Raw genomic sequence first — 11,348 nt, 5'->3', positions numbered from 1 at the left:
CTGACTTGATGTAAGGCTGCAAAAATGTCAAAATGCTGCTGGCTGGTATGGGGGTGGGGGGTGTCCTGAGGGTAGCAAATGGCAAGCTGATCTTAGAAGCAAAGCAAGCTAGGAACTGCATGGGGTGTGTTTGTGTGTGTGTGTGCGTGTGTGTGTGTGTGTGTGTGCACGCGTATACACATCAAAGATTGAAATCAAGGTTTCATTATGCTAGACAAGCACTGCACCCCTAAGCGGCGCCCCCCCCCCTTTTTTTTTCAAGACAGGGTTTCTCTGTGGCTTTGTCATCTGTACTGTTACACTATGCATGTTCTCACCATGGAGTCTTGGGTCACAGATAGTTCAAATCCCTGGAATCTGAAGGTTGTGTTACACAGCATGGGGAATTTAGTTTTGGATGAAATTTAGTTTTCTAATCAGATGACTTTAACATAGGGAGATGACTTTCAACTATCTGAGGGTTTAGGCAATCACCATGCCACTACATATGATCAGAAGAAAACAAGGAGAAGGCAAAGTGAGGAGGAGGAAGAGGCCCATAGCCAAGGGACATAGGTGGCCTCAAGAAGCTACAAAAGGCAGGAGCTCCTCTAAAGCCCAGGAAGGTAACAGGTTTGTTGTTTCAACTCACCAAGCTGTAGTAATTTGTAATTATTTTAACAGCAGCAAAATTAAACTAATGTAAGGCCTGTCCTGCAACATGCTGGCAGGCTCTCAGACAAGTTACATCATCTGCGTTCCCCAGCACTCCTCCTTCCTCAAGCTAAGGACTGCTTTGGGAAGCAAAGGGACAACCGGGTAGAAATGGCTGATACACAGGTGGACAACACATGAGTTTCTAGTTGCCCTTTTCCTTCTAGGTGGTGGCAGGGTGTCACATGAGGCAGGAGAGCAGAAACCCAGTGCCCTTGTCAACAAAGCACCCTCTCCCTTTGTTAGGGAAAGGCTCTCCCTTAAGCTCCCCAAGACTACATTATCTAGGCGAGTCTCCATATCTATCTTTGGGGGACCCACAGCTCCCACCTCCTGCATGAAAACCCTTGAGAGCACAAAAGCCTTTTTAAGAGGCTGGAGATGAGAGCCTGCCCCCAGCATCCCTCTGCAAACAGGCCTGGGAGATGAAAGAGCAGCTTCCCTATCCTGCCTCTGTAGTGGCCATAATTGTTTCCTACTGAGACAATCAGGAGCTGGTGCCCCAATGAAGCATATCCACCCAGGGGCCCTTCCCGCCATACCTCTTCCTCCCTTCCATAGATCCCCAAACAGACACCCCTCAAACAGTCCAGGCAACAGTGCCTTAGTTAGTCACGTTATGAGCTTTTATTTCAAAAGCACATTTAATATACATTTAGTTTCGCAGATACACGTTTTCACTTTGTATGCCACAAAAAAAAAAAAAAAAAAACTTTGAATATTATTCTCTTTACAAAACGGAACCTTACAAAAATACTGACAATTTAATGTTTTTATACAGTTTTTTTTTCTCTAGTTGCAGTTACTTCTGTCCTTGTAAAACAATGGCTACCACAGAACTATGACATTTTTAGTTGAGATTTGGAAAAAAAAACAAAAACAAAACTCAACGCTCCTTTAAGCAGCTAAAGTAAATAACACAGGTCGAGACACAGTTTATATTCATAGTGGATATAGCTAAAATTGTTTCAGAAATAATATCTTACATAGTTAACTTTTAATGTTTTATACATTATTTATATAATATTTATATATAAAATCATAGCTTGCTATATGTTGAAATGAAAGGACGGAGTCTGTGGAAGGGTGTGCATGTGGTTGACCCATATGGTTACGTGTAGCCCTTTGAAAGATTTGAAAAGCACTTTTTTCTTCCTTCTTCCTTCCCATGGAGGTTCAGTAGACGGGGCCTCTGTCTACTTATCTAGAACAGGACCTTGCTCGGAAGGACACTTGTGGATAGAGGAGGATGAGGAAAAAAACTCTATGCAAATTTAACCCATGTGTTCTGCCCAGCAGAACCCACCAAAGGATTGTCCCAGGGATCAACCCCGAGGCCATAGTGCTTAACACAGCAAGATCAACTCCTGCAAAAGACCCTCTGGGCTCCCTTAGCTCGAAGGGTAGCCTTTCGGGCAAGAGACTGTGTGCTACTCTGGCTCTCTCTCCGATCCCAAGGAGCCAAAAAGTTGGTTCATTTTTTTCATTCTGCCTTCTCTCTCCCTTCTGGGCTCTTTACTGAGCCTCTTTTGATCAGCCAAAGGCTGACCATGCCTGTGCTCATCACTGGCCCTCACCTGAAATCCCGGTAGGCACCAAGCAAGAATTTCAAGGGGGGGGACAGCAGTAACCGAAGTCTAACACATGTGCAAGCGCCAGGTGATTGATCCTGCAATGGCAGTTCCGCATCACAGTGTATCGAGTTAGAAGAAGATGACCTCCCTGTCTTCTGAAATTGTGCTATTTGTGAAGTTTACTCATCCACAAAGGGTCTCCTAATCTCTAAAAGTGATGGCCTATGGTTGTCAGCCTGGGGATGGGAGAGATGACAGAGGCCTCAGGGCCTGGGATTTGGATTCAGGATCTGATCACTCTGAGTAAATGCACCCAGTCCTGGTATTTCAAAAGGCAAAACTTCCTTGAACCAACGTCACAGTATAGTGGGGGCAGGCAGAGGGGCTGATTCGGTGTGGGTTCGAGCTGTTCTCACTGGCCTGGGATTTCTCGGGTCACAAAAGGTGGCCACAGCCTCTGCTCGATTATTCTAGTGTTTTTCTCCTGACAAGGCCTACGCTCACTACATCAGCCACACAGCCAGGACTCAGGACTCCGGTGCTATTGTCTCCACACAGGCAAACGACCTATTTTGGAAGGCCACAAGATAAGGCTTTTTTTTTTTTTTTTTTTTTTTTCCTTTAAATTTTTTCAAAATCCATTGGGCAAAAAGCTTTTCCCTACATTCTACTGTCTGATGAGATTGGAGAGCAGCAGGAACATGCTGTCAGCAGTCACTTCAGAGCAATCGCTCTGGAGCCGAAGCACCTACACAATATTATGATGATTGTTCCTGTCGATAATGTCCACAGGTGACAGGAGCTCCTTCCTGATCGCAGGTGTGGGCAGCGACAGGCTCGTCTTAGTCTTGAAGAGATCGGACACGAAGAACACCTAGGGCACAGATCAGAGATCCAAATCAGTAAATGCCTAGTGTGGCCTGGGAACAGACCAAAGGGAGGTTCGAGAAACAGACAGTTGGAAAAGAGGGCCCAAATCATAGCTCTTTAATCAGGGGAGGGGGCAATTAATCTTTAACTCTTTAAGAGGGGACACAGGTCCTGCTGGGCGTTGGTGGCGCATGCCTTTAATCCCAGTGCTGGGGAGGCAGAGTCAGGAGGATCTCTATGAGTTCGAGGCCAGCCTGGTCTACATAGCTAGTTTCAAGACAGGCTCTAAAGCAATACAGGGAAACCCTGTCTTGAAAAACAAAAACAAAAATAAATAAAAAATAAAAGGGAGGCACAGAGGTCCTGTCTGCCAGCAATCACTATGCTGACAGACAGGAAATGGAGGCAATGACTGTCTTGGGCTATGAAAGAACCCTACTTTTACAGACTTTTCATCAGGGCTTTGAAGCTGGAACATTTCTGATTTCTCAAGGCAAATGTGTTATGAAAGATGAGTTCCTAACAAGGGAAGCGCTCATAGTTTCTCAGTTATTAATCCACACTTTTCCTTTTTCTTACAAAGGAATCCAGAGTAGGACCAAAAGAGATCAGCCAATACAAACTCTGACCAGCAGGTGCTGTAGCATGGAAATAGCAGTGACCACATTTTCCTGAAAACCCCATGATGTCAACCATTCAAGGGAAAGGGGCCAAGAAGCCCGGGTCTTGACACCGAGAGTCAGAAGCTCACTGGGAAGAAAGGTCAGTGGACAAGCCTCCTGCTCTCATTCCCGGCATTCCTTCTCCTCCCCAGCATGTGACCTTCCTGAATCTTTCTCATAATGATTGGGAAACATTTACAAAACACCCACTTGCAAGATGGCTCAGACGAGGTTGCTGCTGTCTGATGAAAGAACCCGATGGATGAGCAACTAGAGTAAGAAAAACTGCTTCCCAGGGAGCAACACTAAATATACAGAATCAGCCCGAGATAGTCAGCAACCGGAGCTTGTATGAAACAGTCCAACTGTAAGTGGCAGCTGTCAGTCACCTCATTTAATAGAAAGTACACCACTGAGTTCACACTGGGAGTGAAATACATAAAGATCCTGGCTGGATGGGGACATGGTTCGGTAGTGTTTACCTAGCAGGCACAAAACCTAGGTCTGATCTATAACACACACAGACACAACAACACATACACAGACACACACACAGAGACATAGAGACACACATAGACACACATACAGACATGCATAGGCACATAACACATACAGACATGCATAGGCACATACAGACACACACAGACAACATACACGTACATACACAGACACATACATATAGACAGACAACTTACACACACACACACACACACACACACACACACACGTTTCTGTGTCCCTGAGCTTTCAGAGCTGAATGTTTAGCATTGCCTGCATAGCCCTGTGACTTCATCCTGGTCACTTAGGAAAATGAAGTTCTTAATTAGAATTCTCTGAACAGTCTTAAGCAGGCAGGCCCTGGCTAGAGTCAGGCCCTGGACTGTTTGCTGAACTGCTTTCTGGTGTTCATTCTACAGTTGCATAGAAATCACCGAAGAGTTGTAAAAATCCTAGGAGGCAGGTGCTGCTTGAAGAGAGGATAGAGTGGGTATGACACAAATGTGCAAGAGTCCTGTTAGTCACTGCCAAGTCCTTTGTCCCATTTTATTTTGCACAACTCAACCATTTCTACTGTTTGTTGTTGCTGTTATTAAAAGGGAGGGTAGGGGAACCAGACTGTTCCTATGCTACTAGAGAAAATGAAGTATTAGGCCAAAAATGTCAACTTACAGCCAAGGAAAAAACTAAACCTTTACCCCTTTCCTTTTCCAAGTGTGGTCTTCTGGACAGAGTCAAGCTGGGATGTGTGGGTTGGGTAATAAGAAGCACCTGTTTACCACCTGCTGGAGGCTTGGGGCTCCCCTACTGGGGATCCCTACACACTTGGGAAGGAGTGCCCCTGGTAGTTGCTAACACACACTACTAAAGGTCAGTCTGCCTGCTCAATACCTGAGCTTCTCATCCCTTTCTTACCAAGCCCTCCTGACTCCTCTCCACATCTCATGCTGCACTAGAATGATGTTATCACCCAGCAGGTGCAGAAACAGTAGCCAATTCTCTACCTGAAAATTAGGCTCCTTTCATCTTGGCTTTGTAGTCCAGGAAGACAGAACAATGTCTCTGGCTCTCACCTCTACTTACTTAGTTTCACCATGAGGTGAGAGTATTCTCAGAGCCCTGAGTGAGAGATCTTCATCCTGATTCCTCCCACCCACCACGGGCAAATACAGAAAGGAGAAGCTCTTCTATTCCCCACAGACACTCATCTCATTTGATGGACTTAAGTCTACTACACATGAGTATTTCTGCTTCCTGAAGGAGGAGGAGGAGGAGGAGGCGGCGGCAGCCTATCCGTCTGCAGCAAAGTTCAATAAGATGTGTCTTCCCTTGATGTTGTGGACTGGATGGAGCATGGTTACTGGACAGAGACTAAACCACCTGTCCCATGTCTGCAGAGATCTGCTTCAGGAGGTTAGCTTAGCTCTGTGCATTACCTACAGCACTTAATTTATCTGTGTCTACATCAGGGACTCAATAGATGCTGGCTGTTGAATTTAACAAATGCTCTCTACTTCCTGGGAAAGATGCACTGTGGTTTTGGACCACAAGTACGTACAAAACCCTGTGAGAGACGGGAGTGGGGGCACACACTCAAAAGCCCCATCTACACAGCCAAGTGACATGGGGAAAAGCTTGAGCCAGACCCAGGAGCATCCTGCCTGCAGCTGCACTTTGCCTTTGGCGTGGCTTGAGGTTACCCAGACACTATTTGGGAACCACGAAATACGATCTTGTCAAGACTCAAACAGGGTTCAGTCTTCCTGATACTTGAACAGGAGAGCCTTTAGATGTGAAAAGGCCTTGGCTTGGAGATGTCCCATTCCCTACAGGAGATGCTCCCTACCCAGAAAGGGAAGCCAAAGGCCCAGCTTGGAAAAACTCTGCCCAGATTCAGAGCTGTGGCTGGACCACAAGAAACACCCACAGCCCTGTTCCACAGCCCTTCTCTGCTGTCTGAAAGAATGAGTGAGAAATAAAATCTCAAGCGAGTAAATGAAAATCTCCCCATCCCCCCAAATAGCCAGCTCCCAACACTGCCCAGACCACTTACCTTCAATTTCATTCTTATTCTTTGAATCTTATAAACTACCAATTTTGAGAGAACAGAATGAACACGATCAATAAACACCTATTAAGCCCCTAGTGTGTGCTAAGCCCCAGAACATAAAAGGCAATGTACACAAGACAAAGTTCTTTGTTCTGCAGGAGCTCAGAAACAATGCAGGAGAGAACCAGGTAAACAGCCAACCGTAATGCTGTGATTAAAAAATTATTATCATACTTTTATCTATTTTGCGTGCGCATGTGTGTGAACATGTGCATACATGTTGGAGCTAGTGGACAACACAATTTGCAGCAGTTGGTCCTCTCCTTCTATTGTGTGGGTCCTGGGCACCAAACAGCCTGTTGACTAGGTGGCAGGTGCCTTTATCAGCTGAGGATCTCACTGGCTCTGATAATGCTTTGTTTTAAGGACCAGAAGAGAAGGAAACATTTAACCTAGACAGAAGGGTTGAGAATGGGCTTTAGAAACCTGGCCCCAGGGACAGATAGATACTTGAGTTTGGCTTTGAAGACTCAGGGGGAGTTGGCCAGGTGGTGAATGGCAGAGATGCTGTTACAGGCAGAGATCACAGCCTGCATGTTCCAGCTCAGTAGGGCTAGGACAGAGAAGAGGGCTCTACCTTTGGGCATATTGAGATATCTTTCAACCCAGAAATCACTGGGAGGATGGGCATTTAAACCAGAGAAGGAGCCAGAATCGTGACTGAAGGTGGTGGCATCACGGTGTGGAGGAGAGGCAGTGAAGGCAGAGAGGGAGATGGATTCTGGGATGCTGAAGAGGGGACTACAGCTGACAGAGATGGGGAGGTGGGCTGAGGGGGTAGTAGTTTTTTGTTGTTCTTGTTGTTTTTTGGGTTCTTTTTTTTTTTAGCCATTTTTCACTCCACAACCTCAACACTAGTTATAACAAAAGCTTCTAACATCAGGGTGATTCTGCCAGGCTGTTCTCTTCAGCCTTCTAATACTTGGTTCCCGAGGGACTGTCCTGGGGAAGTGATTGTGACCTACTGCTGAGTTTGAATGTTTGGCCATTCTGTGATCGGATGCAGGGGCGGAAGACGATCCCGCTTTACTCAAACACTCTGGACAATGTCACTCTTCCTCCAGCAGCAAGACTACACACAAACATGGTAGCTCTAGGAACTCCCTCACATGATGAAGAGATAAGAAGCTCACACTGAGCGGCCCCCTGAAAGGTCGGCTCACTTACTGCCTGCTCTCTGAGTCCCTATCCAACCAGAGGGCTGGTAAAATGCTTCCCTCTCGAAAGTAGACAGACTTATTTTTCAAATATCTACCTTAGGGTTACAGAGTACATGTGAGGGGTGGTGAGGATGCCCAGAGAGAAGCTAGTAAGTGGCAGCCACCATCACTAGCTGGAGTATTCAATGCCTAGTTATATAAAAATTACTTATTTTCTCTGTTCCTCCCATAGAAAGACAAGAAAGAACTAGAAAAAGAAGAATGTTGGGCACAGCGATGAATGTTTATAATCCCAACACTCAGAAGTCTGAGGCAGGAGGATCAAGTTTAAAGCCAGTTTCTACTATGTATGTAATAAAATACACCCATATACCACACACACACACACACACACACACACACACAAACAGCACACACGAGAGAGAGAGACAGACAGGCAGAGACAGAGAAAGACAGAGCACACATGTAAGACAGATACTAGGTTACAGAGCTGAGTGGATGGGACTTTTCCATATGACAGATAGGATCTACTTGCAAAGGCCTACAATTTCCAGGGCTATTTTGAGGAGTGAGTCAGGATACTGGCAAAAGGCTGTTTTTGATGTCTCATCACGAATCTTCACCTGCTATGGAGATGCCAGCCACCCCCCCCCCCAGGTCACACAGCCCCATCCTGCAGGGATGTTGCCCAGCACGAGACCACTGAGACCCATGCACACCAGAAACCGGAAGTCAGCCAGCAGCCTGGCTTCTGCCTCCACGGCAGTGGGTGGCTGAGTCAGCAGACTTGGCTTGGAGCACATCTTGACAGCGAACTTGCAATATTCAAGAATCCCTGAGGATTTCAACTCCCGAGACTATGGAAGTGAGCCCCTCGAAGATAGAAATCACCCCCCCACACACACACACTGGGACTTTTTGAATCCCCCAATGAGTCTCCATACCAGTGTGGGACAGATAACATAAAAGCAAGATAATTTTAGGACCCCAAAGGTAGATGATATATTTTGCCAAGTACAGTCCTTATACCACCTGCTTCAAAATCACCTGGAAGCTTCTCAAGAGAACAGATGCCTGAGCATCTGGGTGTGGCCTGGAATGTGCACTTTACCCAACATTGTGGAAATCTGTGGTCTAGACTATAAAGCTAAGAGAAAAGCAGTGGTGGACAGTGCAGGAGGGAACAGAGATGCTCAAACCCTCCACCTGTCATCGCACTGGCCCGCTGGCGCCTCACAGCTTGTATCCTAGGCAGTGGCTCCTTCATCTGCACCCTGGGAACCACCACATCCTCTCTCAACAGAGCTGCCCTCGCCTTCCATTTGTTTCTCATACCGCACTGTTAATAACCTTCCACTCTGCTGTTACAGCACAGGCTTTGTTGTGAGACCTTTTAAATGCTGCATCATGCTTCTCTTTCTAGACTTCCAGCTACTCCAGGGCAAGGACTATGCTGAGTCATCAGATCCCAGAAGTTGCAGCCCTGGATAGAAGCTGGCCAGCTCCAGGGTAAGTCCACACGCCAGGGTTGCCTCTCTACTTACACTTTCAGAAGCAGACCTTGGCCTGGAGATTTGCTTTCAGGTTTCTAGTATATCATACAGACCATCTTTCAGATTAAGTAGAGAAACTTCTTTGGAGATGAAAGCCCTGAGAACTGACTCACCCTCATGGCACAGTACAGTAAGCACTGTCTAAGGAAAAATTATCGTTGGCAGCCTAGGCTTTTGACTATAGGGGAGTTACTCAATGGTAGTCATTGCCTTTTAACCTCAATAAAAGGCTTTCAGTGGCTGCTGGCACGGTGGGTTTGCCAGTGCCTGTGTTGAGTGCAACCTCAGTGCATTTGAGAGGGAAGTGTGGTTGGGGAGGGACAGTGTCATGCTGCATGTCACACAGCAAGTTTCTCTTGCCGCACCAGTGACCAAGGCTAGGTCATTCCTGTGCAGTCCAGGAGTGGATGAAGATCTTCTCTGCTCACATACTTGCCTTGTATTTGTGTACAACTGTTACTTAAATAAAAAAAAATTAAAAATAGCAGGACTGGAGAGATGGCTCAGCCATTGAGAGCATGTGCTGTTTTACGGAGGGCCCAGGTACAGCTGCCCAGCACTCGAATGGCAGCTCACAGATCACCTATAGTTCCAGGGGATCTGACACCTTCTTCTGGCCTGGAAGGGCACCAGGTACCCAAGCAGCACACATACGTATGTGCAGGCAAAATACTCATTCACAGAAACTAAAGTTTAAAAATTAAGAAAAAGAATAAAGGGCATTTGCTGTTCTTGCAAAGGTTCTTGGAACCCAAATAGGGTGGGTCACAACTGTCTGTAACACCAGTTCCTGGGGGATCCAACAGCTCTCTGCCACCCCAAGGCACCCCAAGGATATCTCCTCCCTCCTACCCATCACATTCTCACAGCTAAAAGTAGTAAAAATAAATCTCTAAACTGAAAAATAAATCTAAAAACTCCCTCCCTCCCTCTTTCTCTCTCCTGCTGTTCCTCTGAAAAGGTAAGCAGGTCTTTGCCCCCCTCCCCATTATGACCCTTCCCCCAATAGAACTTCCCAAGTAAGTTCTGTCTACATGGCATGTTTGTCCTCACCCACAGCGGGGCTTCCCAACAAGGTCCCTCTTTGTGAGACATCATAACATACACTGGGCTGTCTCACTCCTGTCCTTGCCTTAGTGGTAGTCCTTCGGCATGAAGCTCACATCCTTCCCTGGTGTGTCTTACAGGAAATGCCCACTCATCTTTCAGAAGTCACCTCCTCCAGGATTCCTTCCTGGTCCTCACACACCCTCGGAGGTTCAGCGTCCCTGACCTTTGTAACCCCAGGTGGGCCACATGGGTACCATGCTGGGTACCATGGGCACCTGGGCAGGCACTTGTTCATTTCTAAGTCTGTTCCTACCACATCGCTGCCAAGCCATTAGCAAGTTACAAGAACAGTTAGTGGGTCATCACCAGCATTTTAAAAGATAAAACAGAAAATGCTAAACATGACCTGCCAACAGGCCATCTAGCAAGCGACAGGACACAGCAGCTCTGGGCTTCCTTATCCCTCTCAGCACGGGAACAAAGGAAGAAGATTCTTGATGTACTCTGCAAACTGTGGCATGTTGTAAATGTACTGCTATCATCTCCTGAAGGTTCAAACTGATTTGTGCTTTGGTTTCCTTCCTCAGGTCGACTTTGGGCACTATTGTCTGACTTTTGCAGGGCATGAGATATTAGCTCAGGGATGTGAGTGTCATTTCATCCCTTCCTTTGGACTCAGGCAACACTGGAATACATCCAGAGGGAGCAGGTGGGCTGCTCCTACTAGAGGAGGAAGAAGACTTACAAATTTCCAGGAGGAGAAAGCATGCTTGGTACTGCCCTTTTAGAGCCTGAAACAAAACAAGGGATCTGGGACCCATTCTGACTTTTGTGTGGATGTGCGTGTGTGCAGGGGCTCTCTGCATCCAGCTTCCTCTCACAAGGCTACTGAGGCTGAACTCTTCCTCACATGAGCATTCTTGCCCCTCACTCTTCCCAAGGTCACTGCTCTGGGGCAGAGACAAAGAATTACCCCCCCCTTCCCCGCATCCTGGAGGAAGACAGCAGGCACAAAAGAGCAATTGCTGGTGGGGGCCACACCCCCAGGAAGAGAAAACCAGGAAAGACTTGCTGTGTGTTTATAAAACTTGGGAGCAGCTGCTTCCTCTACTGAACCCACAGCCATGGAGGCCTGCCCTTCTCTGACCCCTCCCAGTACCCCCCTAATTTACCATCTG

General features: G+C 46.8%; 1 protein-coding gene across 1 annotated transcript in view; it reads right to left on the bottom strand.

Annotated features, from left to right (window-relative positions):
* Positions 1-1,297: 1,297 nt before the first annotated feature.
* Positions 1,298-11,348, bottom strand: part of Plpp3 (phospholipid phosphatase 3) — a 75,021-nt gene continuing 64,970 nt past the window's right edge. The window contains exon 6 of the mRNA XM_051188292.1: positions 1,298-3,141. Coding sequence (XP_051044249.1) covers positions 3,016-3,141 — 126 coding nt within the window. The 3' untranslated portion in view covers positions 1,298-3,015. The remainder of the gene's footprint in view (positions 3,142-11,348) is intronic.

Source organism: Phodopus roborovskii, unplaced genomic scaffold (assembly GCF_943737965.1).
Source record: "Phodopus roborovskii unplaced genomic scaffold, PHOROB, whole genome shotgun sequence".
Lineage (NCBI taxonomy): Eukaryota > Metazoa > Chordata > Mammalia > Rodentia > Cricetidae > Phodopus > Phodopus roborovskii.
Note: the sequence above shows the minus strand (reverse complement) of the source record. Positions and strands in the feature narration are given on the sequence as shown.